General features: G+C 35.7%; 1 protein-coding gene across 1 annotated transcript in view; it reads left to right on the top strand.

The window, feature by feature from the left end:
* Positions 1–14,233, top strand: part of LOC145996181 (UPF0047 protein YjbQ) — a 32,480-nt gene extending 18,247 nt beyond the window's left edge. Inside the window, exons 3-5 of the mRNA XM_083132543.1 lie at positions 2,986–3,025; positions 8,254–8,295; positions 10,858–14,233. Coding sequence (XP_082988669.1) covers positions 2,986–3,025; positions 8,254–8,295; positions 10,858–11,073 — 298 coding nt within the window. The 3' untranslated portion in view covers positions 11,074–14,233. The remainder of the gene's footprint in view (positions 1–2,985; positions 3,026–8,253; positions 8,296–10,857) is intronic.
* Positions 14,234–18,179: the final 3,946 nt, after the last annotated feature.

Raw genomic sequence — 18,179 nt, 5'->3', positions numbered from 1 at the left:
GATAAATGGTAATAGTTAGATGTTGAGAATGAATTATTTTCCCAGGCATGGATAATTCTGTGTGTGCAAATCAAAATTATATTTAACACCTATGTAGGGATCTTACTTTCATGTAATTTATTAATTTTTTTTTAACAAACTGAGGTTTCCTAGATCTAGCATTTAAATTTCTGTTGCAGTAGTTTTTAACTGTATATCTAGAGATAGTGGTACAATAACCAATGCTAGAGCATGTAGTTAGGACTTTTATCACAGACTACTTTTGAGTCACAGCATGTGCTGTTGGGTATAATTAGATTTTAAATCTGTATTGGACAACTGTTTAGTTGTGTTTGTTTGTAGGTAATCCCAAAGTTGGGCTGTGGAACTGTGACATAACGAAGCTTTTAATGGTAAACTATGAGCCGTGTTGTACATTTTTACTGTGAGAAGCTAAAAGGTTTTCCTAGATTTTATACTAGTTTACTAATGCTAAATGAAGTTTTCTAAGGGATATCCGTAGGAATAGAATGAACGATGCAGTCGTAACATATACATGTAACAGTAAACATACCTGCTATACTTTTCTTGCATGGTTGTGCATGAGTTCTCGATTGTAACAATAGACAGTGTGTAATCTGTTTTTTCTCGTGTTGGATTCAGCACAGTGCAAGGCTTTTTTAACCCTTTTTGATCTAGCACATCATTTAAAATCTTTTCTGTAACTTGTGTGAATTATTTCATTTGCAAAACCATTATGGAAATTGCTAGTATGATCTTCTTAGGAAAATGTGTTGGTAATTCATTTTGTAATGGAGAATTTCTTGAAAGTTTATGTATGTGTAATTGAACTATATGAAACTAAAACAAGTTATTATAAACTTTTTGTCTTTTTCAGGATATTTAGTTGTAAATATATTCTGTGCTGTTTGGTTATAACAGAGGAAGGAATACTGTTTTATTTAGTTTAGATCTTCATTCGAATAATATTATTGTAAGGGTCTTAAAATAAATTTGATGTACTTAATACTACCTATTTAGAATTTACTTAACATTTGAAATGTGTTCCCTGATAACTGACTTCAATTATAAGTTTATGCAAGCTCCTGTAATTGGTTAAACATTAAACCTTTTGTTCAAGATGAAAGTTCAAGACATGCACCTATGATTTAATTTGTTCTGGATTATATTTTGTTTACATATCTTGGTGTAGTGTTTGAATGAAAAATGGCAGCTTGGTCACATCAGTTTGAATTAGTTGCTTCAGTGAGAGCTAGATGGCACTAGTCGTCAGGTGTACAGGTAGCTAGCTGGATGTTGCAGTATAAATGGAACAGACAACAAATGTGCTGGAGAGGTTAAAGTTGCAGAAAGTGCGAAGTAGCCAGGGTTGACTTTAGCTTGTTGGATATAGTGTTGGTGAAGAATTACAGAATTACAGGTTCAAATTCTGGCCTTAGACCAATTATGAATCAGTTAGGGCTGGCTGATCAAAACTACAAGAATTAACTGCAAAAATATTTGTAGATTCATATTTATGATAATAAGAATGATAAAATATATGTGATTTACAGCCTTCAGTGCTAGAAAATGTGTTGATCAATAAGACTCCCTTTAAAGTAAAGCATTTTCCTTGCCGTGTTTATTAACATTTCTGCTACAATTGGTTTCTACTATGTAAAGTGGATACATTTTATAGTAGCTGGGTGGGGTAGAAATATATAAATTAAAGTGTGTTACTTTTTACGTATAGTTGTTCTTGGCATATAATTTTTGTCTGCCTTAATTTGCCCAAATATATTTTAGTGCAATAATCTATAAGTAAGAATAAAATGTGATTATAATTGATGGCCACAGTTGGAAACCCTAAAAAGGTGAGAAATTTTGTGTGTGATAGAACAAGAAGAATATATGAGCCTAACAGAAATGAATATCAAATTTTGGAATTTAAGGCTTGGCTGGTCCTGTGGCTGATGTTGCCGAAGTCGATTTGGAATTTTACTCGCCTTTCGAAAAACCGTTTGTGATATTCTGAAAAACAACATCTGTTTAGAATTCCTTGTAGAGCATTTACGTGAAACCTTGTGTGACTTGCTTTCGCTGTTGTCTAGATATTTGCAACTGCAATAATTTAACAGACTTTCGTAGTTGGGAATATCGAGACAACGGCAGAAGTAAACTACATGAAGTTTCAAATGAATGTTCCAGAAGGAATTATAAGCAGATGTAATTTGAAGATTTTGGAATACCATAGCAGTTTTTCGAAAGGAGAGGAAATTTCAAAAATGGCTTTGCTGGTGTCAGACAAATGTCCAACTGAACCTCAACACTTAGATTTTTTCTTTCAACTTTGTATGGTTACCTAGCAGTGCTGAAATCGCAGGAAAATTCAACAATAACCCCATCTAGTTCACTGCACTTTTTTGACACTAGCTGTAGTGCAGGTGTATCCCGGTGTCAGGCTCGTGCAAGGAAATAATGTTCAACCAAGTAGACAGATAGCAGTGTTAAGTTCAGAAGATTCAACAAATGCCCATCTCCTGCTTTAAATGTTCATTTGATTAGTTGGTACGCATCACGTGACCATACACGACATGTTACACTGCTCCAGAATGTAGTGCAAACGGTGCCTACACAGTTGCACTCTGTAACCAACTAGACATGCAATTGCAGAGAGAGTAAAAATGTGCAGCGAAATATAAGGGACTAAAGTGTCTGTTTCATTTCTGAATTCATTATTAATAGCATTGAAATTCACCTGTACATTACGCAGGCAAAGTTGTAACATTTCAGAAATATAAATGCAGCTTTGTATGCTTCCCATTACAGGTAAAAATGAAGTTAATAAATAATTGTAATATAATTTTTCAGGCTTAATATACACATTTTTCTTTAATATTAACAGCTTCCTATATAGTTGTATCTATTGTAAGTTAAGTGTATTGTGTAAGATTGCAGCCAATCTCTAAAGATTATAATATGTATTTTTCTACTTTTTCTCTTCAGGGATGACATGGAAATGATGTTAAACAAAATAGTGCCTGAGGTAAGAAAGTATGCTTAGGGTTCATATTTCATGTTGAAAAATTTAAATAATTAAGTGGTTATTAAAATAACATGATATGAAGGAAGCCAGAAATGTTAACTTCAGTTTTTGTTGTATTCATGTTTGTTGGTTATTTTATAACCTTGTATAGTCACTGACAGTTCTGGGTTGTACTGATTCTGTTGAAAGTCAATGGTATCGTTACAACCCAGAAATGTCCGTGTCTGTACAACATGTGCAAAAAGGTTTTGCAGTTGAATAACAGAATAGAGCTTAAATTATTACCTTATACCGCGTTTGTTACAACCTGTCCCGGTTCCCGCGCTTGCTGATCGCTGGTTTTTCTAGCAGAAATCACGTGGCGTTGCTGCTGCAGACCGCGTGAACTCCGTGCTGGGGAAAGCCGAAGCCAGGCTGTGAATAAAATACACGGAAATGCACAAATACACATAATTCCCCTTCCTGAATGTTCCAGCTAAGATTCCAGCATTTGTTACAACCTGTCCCGGTTCCCGCGCTTGCTGATCGATGGCTTTTCTAGCAGAAATCACACAGCGTTGCTGCTGCAGACCCCGTGAACTCCATGCGGAGGAAAGCTGAAGCCAGGCTGTGAATAAAATGCACAAATATACACAATTCCCCTTCCTGAATGTTCCAGCTAAGATGACACTAAACACAAAAAGGACACAAACAAATATCACCAGAATAAATTCCATCCTGGATACTTTAAAACGTGTACTAATCAGCACCACGCTTAACAAGCTTCTTCAACAAGACACAAACAAAACACGCGAGTTAGACTGCAATGTGGCAACAGCGTCTACGTAAGCGCCTCTCTTCTGCCTTCTTTTTGCTCCTGGCTCCCCAGCAGACGATTTTTTTCTCGTTTCTCATTGGCACCAAAACTGTCGAGCCATTGCTAGTGCAGGAAACGGGAGAGGTTCTAACAAACGTGGTATAATGCAAGAAACAAGCAAAGGAAATTCCAAGGGTTCCCAAACTTTTCCGTTTCACGGCACCCTTAGTGTTTCAAGACTTTTCCATGGTGCCCAAGTGAGAATGTAGGCCTATATAACACTTGCAACGCTCTGTTATTATGGTTAGGTTACTTGCCTTAAGTTAAAATATAAACTCATGTTTCAAATTCAAAAGCATTATGTGTAAACAGTACTAAATAAGCACATATTTGGAACAATCATATCATTGAATTTACAATTATAATTGGTGGGACAGGTGAGCCTAAAAACCGTGTGTAGAGTAACAGGTGTCATTTCAATGAAAACATTGGAACAGCCACATTGCCGCAGGGTGCCATGGTGCCACACTTTGGGAACCACTGTCATATACTGTAAGTTTTGCTTCTGATGTTACCATTACTAACAATAAAGAAATGCAGAATATAAATTGCAATACAATTTATAAACTACAAACACCAAAGTAAAGAATGCTTAAGCTGTAAGTTTTGTAATAATATTATGGGGTTGCTAAAATTCGAGGCGTATTTTTAAAGTAAGTACTGTTTTGAAATTTCGCAGCTGCAGCACTGCAGTCGGTGTCCTTTGCATGCGCACTGTGTACCTACATCTGTTGGCAAGCCACAGACGCCATTGCGGCAACAATCGATCGTGTATACATTTGCTTTTGTGTATTTAAAATGCCTCCGCCGATTGAGAATCCCGCCGACTGTGAAATACTCGCTGTTATTAGTTTTCTTAGTTCTAAAGGCGTGAAAGCAGTTGAAATTTGCCGTCAGATTTGTGAAGTGTACGGACAAAACATTATGAGTGACGGAATGGTACGCAAATGGGTAAGAGCTTTCAAAGATGGCCAAAAGAATGTTCATGACGGGGAACGGAGTGGGCGAACCTCAGTGATCACTGTCGATTTGGTGCAGAAAGTCGACGAAAAAGTGAAAGAGAACAGACGCTTCACGATTTCTTCGTTATCAGAGGAGTTTCCTGAAGTTTCAAGAAGTGTTATCTACGAAATTGTTACCGAACGCTTAAACTATCGAAAATTGTGCTCACGGTGGGTACCAAAAATGTTAACTGAGGTGCACAAAAGCAAACGTTTAGGTAGCGCCTTGACTTTTTTTGTCAAGATCTCATCGCATCATTTGCCTGGGAACAATTTGATCATCCTCCATACAGCCCCGATCTAGCACCCAGTGACTACCACGTGTTTCTGCAACTGAAGAAGCATCTCGGAGGTCAGTGCCACGATGATGATGATAGCTTCAAAACGGCCATGTTGCAGTGGCTGTCAACTCAGGCGGCAAACTTCTATGACGACGGAATACAAAAGCTTGTTGTTCGATAATGATAAGTGCCTTAATATTGGTGGCAATTATGTGGAAAAGTAGATAAAAGTGTTTTTTGTACATATCAAAACGGTACTTACTTAAAAAATATGCCTCGTACATGAGCTAATGAAGATTAGATTTTTGCATTGTTATTAATGGGTTGTTGCTAATGTTCTTTCTTTCAGATGTGTACCTTGTGTTCTAGCTGAGTGAGTTTTTGTAATGTTTGTCACTGATTTTTCTAAATTCAGGTTCAAAAAAGTGTGAACAACCTATTTCCTTTGATGCTTTTGCGTTTCAGTGTGTTCAGAGTGAGAGTGCATTTTTTTTACATTTACAATCATAACCTGGCTTATCTGATAGGATTCATTTTCCTTTTTCATGTGAGTTCATGAAAGTTTCAGCAAATTGTCCATTGCGAATGTAAACGTTGTGTGTCCAAATTGTAAACAAATCTATATATTTTGGCTGTGGTGTATTTAGGATGAAATTGTTTCATTTCTGTTATTGTCTGATGCCTACATACAACCGTTATTGATATATTGTGATTGTTTTTTTGGTTCATCTACAAAATTTTGAAGCAGCCTCAAGAATGTTAACAGCCAATGAAACCTTTCGACAATTTCCCTCAACCAACCACAAGCATCATCCAAGTATCAGATAAACCGCTTGCATTCTAACCTCAGTCACTTGTGGGAACTCTTTTATAATAATTATAACTGCCATAACTAACTGAAGCCTGTGAAATCTGACTTACATGACAGTTAAGTAGTACCACCTATTGATGCATAAAGAAGCTTTTCGGAAATTGTTGCCTAACTTGTATAATTTGGTATGCAAGCGAATAAGCATTAAATTCTGTCTGTGGGAATACTTTTCATTAAAGAATTAGATATGCTATCAATGAGTTATATCAGTTAGCCCTGGCTTCATTATTTTATAACCAAAATTCTGTGTGTTTGCTTGAATATCTTTCATCCGATATTCCACCTTAACATTGAGTGGTTTGTGACTCACTCTAAACATGTGGAATATGGTCATACAGTTTCTTCTATCATGCATCTATTTCAGTTTTGCTTTTCTGCATGCTTGCTTCTCACACTGCTTTTGAAGATTGGCTATACAAGAGTTGTGTGTGTGAAACGTTGAGACTATTTATAATGCACCTACAAGTTTGTTGTGTCATATGATGGTGATGAGAGACTGACAAAAACTTAACTGCATATTTATAGCATTATTTTGCAAAACAATGGTATATGAACAGTACCTTTACAAGGGTTATGTAGAAATATCCCTGACTGATTATTTTATAATTTTGTCATCCAGGTAATCCCTTTCAGTTCAACAAGTCTATTGTTGGAAGACATTCTGGTATTCTTTCTTCATGGGCCTTCAGTTACATTTTTGTGTGATATACTTTATCTTGTCAAATATATTGTGTAATCCTTTTTTTTTTAAAAATAAAAAAATCTGGAAAGGAAATCAGGACTAGGTCTGGTGAATAGGCTGGGTGGGATGTATGGAGAAGTATATACTCTGGTATTCTTTCCTTATAGTCCTTCAGTTACTTTTTTGTGTGATGTACTTTGTTTTTTTCAAATCTATTGTGTAGGCATTTTTATATATATAATCTGTGGAGATGGTAGGAAATCACAGGGCTAGGTCTGTTTAATAGGAAGGGTGTGAAGTATGGAGATGCCCTTTGCTGATACACATTCCTAGATTCTCTCTTAGAATTTTGTGATATGATCCAATAGAGATCCCTGTTTCTTCCCACACCTGTGATGCCATTAATTGGTAATTTGACCAAATCAGAGCATTGATTTGGAAAGTTATCTTGACACTGTGCATGGTTGAAGGGTAACCTGGGTAAGAATCGTTGTCCATTTTGGAAGCAGCTGTTTCACTCAAACATTGTTATCAACTCATGATTTCATCTCCAGAAGCCTGCTGTGTCAGTTCATAGGTTTATGTAGATAATTTTGCAAGTTACAAAAGAGAATTTCATGCAAACACACTGCTCCAGTGCCAAATTAAATGAAGGTCGCAAATTGGCCACTGCTGCTTTCCAACTCTTGTCCTTCCTTTTTTTTGTAATGAATACTGTCCAGTATATTCCATAAAAGGATAACAAAATAGCGAATTGTGTATTCACTTACAAGCTGTTTGTAGAAGCTATGAATCAGTAGAATTTTCTGTCCCATCCTTGATATGCCCATTCGTATTTGTATGTTTTGTTTGAGCATGAAATATTGACTGCCCTAAATGCCGTTGTGATATAATATTTAACAGGAGTACCTACAGGGAGGTCACAAAGTGGGGCATACCCCCCACCCCTGTATTTTAGACACTACGATTGTTATGGTTTAATGCTTGATGTGAACACACACCTGATGGTTTTAAGTGTCAGGATTATCGGTATGGAAACAGTCTTTTTCGTAGCACGGCCGAACTCTGCGCCATATTGTGGCACACTTCACAATGCAAGTGTCAATAAGGTCTTTTTCCGGGCAGTGATGTTACCCTCAATACATTCTGAAGGGCCTGCAAGAAGTCCCAGAGGTGGGTAATCAATGCCACAGGTATGTGGTCATATCAAGTAATCCAACTATTACCATAGTAGTGTCGAAAATAAAGGGGGGACACCCACTTTGTGACCACCCTGTATAGAATAGAGTGAATGAGAGAGATCTTTTCTTTTTTTTTTTTATTGTTGCACCAAGTTACTGTGGTCCATGACAGTGTGCGATTAACAAAAGTGAACAAGAAAAATATATTTCTTCTTGGTGTATATATTGTGCAGTAAATATAATGAACTGTGTTCATATTAATTTACTTTAATTTTACTTTAATAAATTTTGTATTGGTTGATGTGTCTTTGCATATATTTTATGATCTTGTAATAATAATATTTCATCTTTCGCAGGGTTTGCCTTATAGACATTCGTGTGAAGGTCCAGATGACATGGTGAGTAAGAGTCATCATAATTGTTAATAATGTCCTTTAACAGAGTGGCTATGCACTGGGAATTCCTTGAATTTTTGGGAATTATGCATGAATTATTGACTCCAGGAGTTCTGCTTAAATTTTTCTCTGTAGACATGAAAAATTACAACTTTTATTCATCCAAATCCTATTGAATTTATACATACTTATAAATGCCTTGAGGCAAGTTTTTTGGACCATATGCATTTCAATGTTCTCCGTGGTGAAGTTCTTCTAGTTGTCCATGAGTAGGTGCTTGTACAGTCAGTGACACTTCTGGGTTGTAACAATCCTTCCAATGTGATCTGTGTCCATGGAGAACCTTCTCCTTCTCTCCACGCCGCAGGAAGTTATTGGTGCAAACTTCATAAATGCAAGTGCTCCTGATTACAGAGGCAGGTTTGGTTTTCCCTGAGCCATAGTGGTAACATCGTCGCATTGTAACGAAGAGGTCGTAGGTTCGATATACGTTGGAAGTACATAGTGGTTCAGATCCCACTTTAAACTGTAGGTCAAGTTCTGATTGGTCTATCTGTGCATAAAGTGCACTAAAGAAACTCAAACTGCAGACAGGTTCTCAGTGGTCTTCTGTTCTTGATGAACAGCCTCTATACTATGGCAGTTGTGGTTTCTGGCACAAACCTTCCTGTTTCACCTAACTGCTGTGTCAATGTGGGAAATAGGCAATGTGATTGGTCACTTGCTGGATTGCCTTTCCTATTCGTCACAGCGGGCACTCAAAACAGCCTATCAGGTGGAGGTATTCTTGGAATCTTCCCACGCTCTTAAAATGTTGGAGGCGGCCCTGTTTTAACAACTTAATGATTTTAATAAAAAATAAGTTAGAGTATTGAAATTGGTCTACTTACGTAAGTGAGTATGTATTCGTATGTAAACTAAGTTTCGGAAGCTTTACTGCTTCCTTCTTCAGGTTGGTCGTATTTTAGGCTCGGAACATCAAGCCACGTCGGAGAAGTGTCATGCGAGGACACTAGGTGATAGCTTTGGGTTAAAACACTTCATAGTGCTCGACATATACAGAATGAAAACTACCTATGTTAAAAACCCTTAAAACTCTCCATAAAGCATGTTAAAACCACCACTACGGTGTACTTGAATGGCCGTTGAAAGCCCTAGTTTCCTGCCAAGGTGAAGCGTGCGAGCAGTTGGCGCCATTCTACGGAGTGGTGGGGTACTTCCCCTCCCACGAGAGATCCCTCCCCTCCTTTTTCTTTTTCTCTCATCACCAATCCAAGGAGAATTTACGTTCCACTTCGGCTGCTCTCTTTACCTTTGAGAGTTTTAAGGGTTTTTAACAAAGGTAGTTTGAATTCTGTATATGTCGAGCACTATAAAGTGTTTTTAACCCAAACCTATCACCTAGTATCCTCGCATGACACTTCTCTGACGAGGCTTTATGTTCCGAGCCTAAAATACGACCACCTGAAGAAGGAAGCAGTAAAGCTTCCGAAACGTAGTTCACATACGAATACATACTCACTTACGTAAGTAGACCAATTTCAATACTCTAATGTATTTTTGTTTATAGATAATGAGTAACATGCACGTAACCAATATGCTATTATTGATTTTATAGCTAGGATTCCGTCCCAAAACAGCCCTCATTTTTGTTTCGTAGGCTGTACCTATGACCCTTTTAATTGACTGGGAAATACAGCATTTAACGACAGAGAAACGCCTCTTCCAGTCAGTTTGCTCCATATTTTATCAATTTCATGATGCAAGCTGGAATATGGCAGAACTTTTCACAGACATTGACACCCCTTGATGTTGCATTGCTTCTTTTGGTGCTCGAATTCATTCAAAGTCTCAAACGTTCAAGGGTCTCAAATTTTTGTGGTGGAAATTAAGGGTTGTTCTTAATAAAAGTTATTTTTAAAGTTAAGTGAATGGTTTAAAAGGTGTTTTTCAAGTCAAGATAGGGCTTTTAGGCATTTATAGGAATTTGCAGTTCATTTAGGCATTTATAGTTCATTTAGGTGTTTTTAGGTCCTATAGAATTTCAGTAGAAGGGTGCTGTCTACATGAAATGCAAATATCTCTAAATAGCATATGTCTAGGATGTAGTTAAAAAAAAATAGGTATGGACCTAGAAATTCGTTCCCTACAGATAACTGATAGCTTTTTATCAATGTCCACAGAGTGGACAGTTCCCTCTAGGACATTACATTTTGATATTTTACTCAACTAAGATTTTCATAATAATTTTTTAATGTTCATATGAGGTTCTAAGGTGATAAATTAGTCAATTGCAATATATTTAAACTTGTCTAAAGGAAATGCTATTAAAATATTCTCCATCCATAAATTTTGATTGTGGACAGTTCACAGAGTGGAAAATGTACATATTTTGTGTAAAATTCTGAAAAGAGGAAAAATTATCTGGAAGAAATAAATCTGAATAAATTAACTGCTACTGAGAAAAATTGTACATATTTTTAAATGATTTCTGGACATGTTTTCTACTCCTTGCTTTGAGAATGACCCATGTGTATTAATAACATGTTATGTTTGTTTTTGCAGCCAGCACATGTGAAGGCCTGTTTCCTAGGATCATCATTGACAATCCCAATAACCGACGGAAAACTAAACCTTGGAACCTGGCAGGGGATATGGCTCTGCGAACATCGTAACCACGCAGGCTCACGTAAAGTTGTAGTAACAGTCAATGGATGTTTGAGAGACTCTAGTCGAAGTCCTATGAGTCCAGTTTCTCCCATGGCATCAACAAGCAGTTAAGGTTTTAGAATTTTAGAAGAAATGAAGTTGGAGATCATTAATATTTAAAACTCTTGTTTCGAAAAAGGGGGCAAAAGGGTTGCATGGTGTCCACTGTGTGCCAACAGTGCATTTGTTTATTGTTTGTTGATATTCAACTAGTACATGCATTTAGCAATGAACGAAATTCGGCATGTACGCCGTGAATCGCACCATTGTGAAGATGCTGCGTCGAAGATACTGTGGCACAAAAGTGCAAATCTCACCAATAACTTCCTGCAACTAGAGAAGAAGAATTTCCACGACAGAAAGGGCAAAAAAAGGTAGCCAAGAAGATGGAAAAAAAAAAGTCAAGATTTTCAAGATTTGGCCTTTCACTGCCACTGCACAAGATATATTATTTATTTTGTGAAACACAAGACACATTGGCTCATCGTTTAACTCTTTAGAATTCCTACCCGTTTGCAACATGTTTTCAATCCTCACATGACACAAAAGGGGACATATAAGACCCGCGATATGCACAGAATGGTTTCATTCAAGTCACTTTCGTTCGTAAAGCATCATGCTTCTTTTAATTAAAGGTGCTGCTTTGATGCTTTCCGAGGTATCTTTTTTATACAACAGGGTGTGTTTTTGTAGTGTAGAGATAACAGGCTACATTACAGATGACGTTAAGCTTTATAAGTTAGCGTGTGCTCTCATTCAACAATGTTTAGGGTTGTACACTTACAAAGCTCCTTACGGGCAGGATTTATGTCCCTGCGTTCACTTTTGGTTGCTAATAAATCTTAATAAAAATAACATATTTTTAGTACCTGACATTTATAAGTCACTCGGAGCTTGTTTTTTTACTTGTATATATATGTATGTATGTATACACAAATAGGAAAAGCACCTCTGGTACATAGGTAGAGACTATGAAAGCAAGTGAAATTTTTATTTTTTAAAGTTATTATTCCATTGCCATATTAAGTTTGCCATGATAGAGAGGTTGGTGTCTTGATGCCTCAAGTTAAGGAAATGTTGATATGCATTTGGTTCTTAGGCATTTATTTCTACAACTCAAACGTAGTATCACAAAATAGTTGTCTTCCACAGTGTAAGCAATTTGTTTAACAGAAAATTCATAAACATTATAATGAATAAATAGATACATGAAAGCTTCCCACTCAATCAAAGTTGATTATAACTAGGGAAAGGATTTTAAGGTTCAAAAAAAGGTCCCCTCTTTTTCTGCACCTCCTGTATATAATGTGCGCGGGCCGCATAGAGTACTGTGGTTCTGCCGAATAGGTTTTGTTGAAGTTCACAGTTTCTTTCGGGTTTTGCTACATTATCTTGGGAACAATTGGGAGCGCAATGATTATATTATACCATTCTATAGCTCTCGTTCTGCTCTACAAGATGAGACTATAGGATTTTATGTAGCTGCTCAACAAGAGTGAAAAATCATTTATTTTTCTGTCCAATTTTTTAACAAAACATGAAAGAAAAGGAAGGAAAAAGGTGCTGAAGCGTCTAAGAGGCGGTAAATAGGAGATAAATGTGCTAAAAAGTGCAACAAAGTGTGTTCACTTTATTTGATTTCATGTCCTAAAATACATATCTGAAATGATCGGTATGATAACAGCTATATTTTTGGAAAGGTGCTGCACCTTAAAATCCGCTCCCTAATTATAACTGTTGTTTCAATGCCCCTCATCGATACTTACATACTAATCAGGCTTTAAACATTCAAATGATCACAAAAGAAGTAAAGTGTTATCAAATCTGGTTCATTTCTCTGTCTCATCTTTCTACAGAAGAAAGATTTAAAATTCTTTATTGGTGATTTGCATTAATGCCAGTATTTGTTTTCCTATCCTTGTACCCTTTTTAGTGTTAATTATTATTTTATAATTCCATAACCTTTTTTGTTTCTTAACTTTGAACTCCTAAGAGAACATGCAATGGATATTACTTGACAATATTTAGCACATTTTCCAGAAACAAAGAAAAACTCTAGTTTAATTAATAAATTTTTAATCTTGAAATTTGTCCTAACGTAGTATTTCACAATTGAAAATGACATCACAACATAACACAGTCACCTGATAGTTTCTAAGAATACATAGATGCTGCTGCAAAATAATGTTTCACATCAGTGTTAATACTTTATTTTTTAATACATATTTCGCACATTTCATAACCTTTTCATCCAACCTGTCCTGTGTTCGATTTTTTTCCATAGGGACATTTCCATGACTTCTGATCAAATCTATACTACTTTCACTTGCATATATTAAAGTCTTGCGTACAATGAATTTTGCAAATATTTAATGATGAAACTTTCTTTGTTGGAAATCTGAGGGTATCTTTTAACTTTCGTAATTACTACTAAGCAGTGTGGTGGTAATTAAGCTTTTTTTGGGGGGGGGATGCTCACTCAATGGCGTAATTACGATTTCTTGTGGGGGATACGTTTTCTTGTGTATGCAAATTTATGTATGTTACCAGTAAGTAAATTAAATAATTGCTTTGCAGTACCTTAGAACAGTGTTTCTAACCTAAGACATTAAATCTTATGATAAAATTTACATGTAATTTAGAAACACTTATACTGTATTTACATTCTAAGGAAATCCAAACTCTTACACAAAAAGAGCTAACGAACACAGAAAACGTGACCAAATTCCTATTGCACGTTCAACACAATGACAGGGTGCAGAGGGAAATGTGATCTTCCTTGAATATACGGAGCTGACTAAATCATCTCTACTTGCCATGGCAGCAGGTTTTCGTAGTTTATTTAACAATGAACATAGAAACGGTGCTAGTCTGGGAACTTTTTGTAAAACTTCTGATGCAAAGTAGAGCAATTGTTTTAAAGGTTAAATAATTGCATTCTCGAATGATTTTTCAGATAAGTTTGTTCCATAGGTAAGAAATGGTGGCCCTATACTACATGCTTTAATTTCATTTTCTTTGAGTGAATAAAATAAAAACGTCTGGAGGGGAAAATCCCCTGCATCCCCCCGTTAAATCTCACACTGCTACTAAGGCCATGTGTACCCAGAAGATGGCAGATAGCCTGCAAATAATATGCATGGGTCAAAGTAAAAAGAAATATCTAACCACAACAGTTCATATATAGAGACGGTTTTCTTTGTTTGGTACATTGGCTCTGGAATTAATGGCTTTCTTAAAGAGCATGGATGTGTGATTTGTAGCTTCTATGTTACAACTATTGCTGACCAGTTTCCACAGTGTCATTTGAAAGCATGGGTGGGACCCATTTCAGATAATAAACTGATCACTCCAGAGCTTTTAAACGTTCACAAGTGGTTTGTACAATCCAGGGATTTGGGACCTATAATTAGCAGTGTGCGGACCCAAGGTATTTTCAATCTTTTCAAGATATTACCATTTGCCAATTTTCTTTCTCCTGTGTCCACATGGCCTGAAGTTATAAATTTTAAATTTCAGCCTCACTATTGTTAATATTCAACTGAAGGGTATAAGTAGGGAAAAATTACCAATTTGGATGTTTTCAATTTTAAATCATTCTCAAATATAGATCCAATTGTTTGTTTGTGTACTAAAAGAGATACTTAAAAAACTGTATTACTTCATTTCGATCATTTATGTTGTAAATCTTTCTTATTCCTTTGTGCATTGTTTATTTAGTGTCACTCGGGAATTAAAAGAACATTTAGAAACCAAACATGTAAAGTAACAGATATATCGTAGAAACCATATGTTTTAAACCCCAAGCCTTATAATTTTGACATTATTATTACATACATCTAAAGCAAGTATCTATGAACGGCATTGGAATCCTTAACTGGTCATAATTTGTCATTTCCCCCTTTGTTATAGAGTTTGAGATTACGAATCAGCTTTAATGATGTGTGACATAAAATGTATGTTGGGTATACAGACAAACACAAAAGCATATACCTACACAAATGTACTTGGCTGTATATTACACGAAGAAGCACAAGGTAGTTGCATGTAAATAGCAAATTTAAAATGTTCTACCTCATTTACATGTTTCTTCTATACTTTGCAGTCTCTATGTATGGTAAACTATATCGCATGTTTCATTAATATCATGTATAATATTGGACTTCCATTTTTGTGCCAAGAGCACTAAAATAATTTTGATTAGGAGCATACATAAGAGTCTTTCCAGTAATTTTTCCTTGTTTGTACCACTTTCAAATCTAAAATTTTATGAACTATAATTTGTATTCAATTATACAGGGTGTTCCACTCGCTCTCGGGCGTGTGATTTTCGCTTATAAAAAATAAACTATTGGTCATAATGTAATGAAATTTGGTATGAAAATACCTTGGTGTATGAGAAAAATGGTGATGTCATTGGAGATGGCGCCACAGTCTCTCTAGTCCTTCCATGGACATGCGCGTTAAATGCCAATCGTGTGGGCGTGTGCTTTCAGGCTGAGTTTTGGTTTGTTCGGGTTCAGTTGAAAGTTCATGCTTACAATCACAGAAATTGTGTCCTTTGAAGATCATGTCATTTGGCCACCCAGAATATCTGACCTTAACCCACCAGATTTATTACTATGGGGCATGCTGAAGGGAAAGATCTATCGCAATAAGCAACAGACTATCATGGAACTGCAAGACAGCATTCGGCGGGAAATTGACGCTGCGACTCCTCCTCATGTGTTGGTGGCTACCTTCTGTAACATGGAGAGGCGTGTGCAGGCATACATTGATGCTAATGGCCACCACTTCCAACACTCTTATGATACCACCATCCTTCTCATACACCAATGTATGCCCGTGGCAAATTTCATTACATTATGAACAAATATCTTTAAATGTATAAGCGAAAATCAGGGACTGAGAACGAGTGGAACACCCTGTGAATGCTGAATGAGAAAATATCTTGAGACATCAAGATATGCGAGCATGTATACAGTAAATGACTATATCACTTCAAAAAAAAAAAATATATATATATATATATATATATATATATATATATATTGGATAAAAGCAAGGAGGGCCAAAAGGGCCGGTTCCGTCTTCTGTTTCTTCTCACACCGATGATGCTATAAATTAGCGAAAATTTTGAATTTTCCTACTGTCCGGTGAGTGTTTCCTTTTACCTTATTTGATTTTTACTTAGCCCTTTTGGCCCTCCTTGCTTTTATCCATTATATATATATATATATATATATATATATATATATATATATATATATATATATATATATATATACACACACATATATAAATATAAGCAGTGCTTTCGAAAAACACTGAAATGTATGTACATTTTTCTTCCACAAAAACCAAACTTTAAACTAGAGTACTAGATTAGTTGAATGAGAGCTAGATATAGGTATATATATATAAATACTAATACACACACACACATACACAATTACACATACAGTACATATATACAATGGGAAAAGATTGTATGTAAAATATTACAGATTTAAACTTCACACTTTATTGGATGCTTTTATATATATATATATTTCCAGTTGTAAAGAATGGCTGGAACCGATTGAAGTGTATGATCAGCAAATGTTACTAAATGGGTTTTGAAACTGGTTAATAACGGTGACTGAAAGTGGAATACTGGTCAGCTTTAGTACATACCATTCATTCTACATTCCTTATTTCTCATCCAGTGTTTGAAATTCATGGGGCAATGGTAACTGCATGATGCTTCATTGTTAGAGATTCTATAGGTGGTCTAAGATAAGTATTAGAACAATGATTTGATTACTTCTAAAATAAAATGGCTTGTGATAACAATTTATTAAATATGTCAAGAAATTAGGAGCATGTCGCACACAGTATGATAGGACAGCTTTGAACTTTGTCATATAAACCTGTGCAATGGCTCATGTGTTGTATTTTCAATACTTCCTCCTTTCTTTGATGACTGTTGATTTTGATAAATATTTACCAGATTTTATGAAACTGTATACTATATTTGTTCCTTGTCTTATACACTTAAATAATTCTACACATTGCTTACTATGTATGGCATACAATAATGATATAATTTAATGATTTTTATTAAATCAAATTTTATTTTCAGCATTAGCTGTCTGTTACTGGTAATTAAATTGCTTGTCCTATTAAAAAAATTCATCAGTTACGTACCAAGTATGATTTTTATTTACCTGTGTATTGAAATTCGTTTAGATCTTGAACAAAAGTAACCTACAATTTCAACCAGTTCACTTGAAAGTACTTTACCTTTGAAGTCTCATGCAACCGTGTATTTATTGTATGGCAACTTCTTTTATCCTTAATCCCTTCTGAACAAGTTGCTATTGAAAAATGTAGGTTTTTAAAGGAGAATTCTGTTGAACAAAATTAACTGAAATAAAACACCCGTATTTGCCTGCATTCTTCTTTTATGGTGTTTTTTTTAATTGCTTCCATATTCTGTGACAAATATAAATAATGCATAGCATGTTGACATGTATATACTTCATGTTTATGCAGAATATATATTTCTGGTGTGGAAGTGTTTGAAACTATTGCAATTCAATGTCCTGTCATACAAACTTAGTTTTCGAGCCATATTTTGGTTTTCTGTTTCACACAAACTACATGACACGAGAGCAGACAACTTTTCTTACAGCTGTCTTATATTCTCTTTCTTCTTCTTCGTTATCACATTCTTCTGTTGCCGCTGCTGTTCATGCTTTTGCTACAGCGCAAGGTCTTCATGCTTTTGCTACAGCGCAAGGTCACATAACGTGAATATTATGTTCCCAACATCTGGGCGAATATATGCGCAAGCTGCAGTCAAATCTAGTCTAAGCAAAAACAAGGCGTATATGCCATCCACACTTAAGGGTTTAAAGGAAACTATTTACTGAATATACATAAATTTCAGGAAATCATAGTGAAACTATGAAGTAAAGTGTACCATGTAGGGAGAAAAATTTCTACTTTTCCTCACACTGACAGTGATGATGCCAGAACAGGCATGGGGCATGGATGTTCCTCAGTCAAACAATTTGCCCCCCCACAAACATGGTCCCAGTGGTTTAGATTTTACTTTAAACTGTAGTATATCTGAAAATTAAGTAACTTTTCCCTACAGGAAAACCTTCTACCATTCCACTTACTTTCTTTGT

The sequence above is a fragment of the Lepisma saccharinum genome, chromosome 12 (genome assembly GCF_977018435.1).
Source record: "Lepisma saccharinum chromosome 12, izLepSacc3.1, whole genome shotgun sequence".
NCBI classification, from domain to species: domain Eukaryota; kingdom Metazoa; phylum Arthropoda; class Insecta; order Zygentoma; family Lepismatidae; genus Lepisma; species Lepisma saccharinum.
Note: the sequence above shows the minus strand (reverse complement) of the source record. Positions and strands in the feature narration are given on the sequence as shown.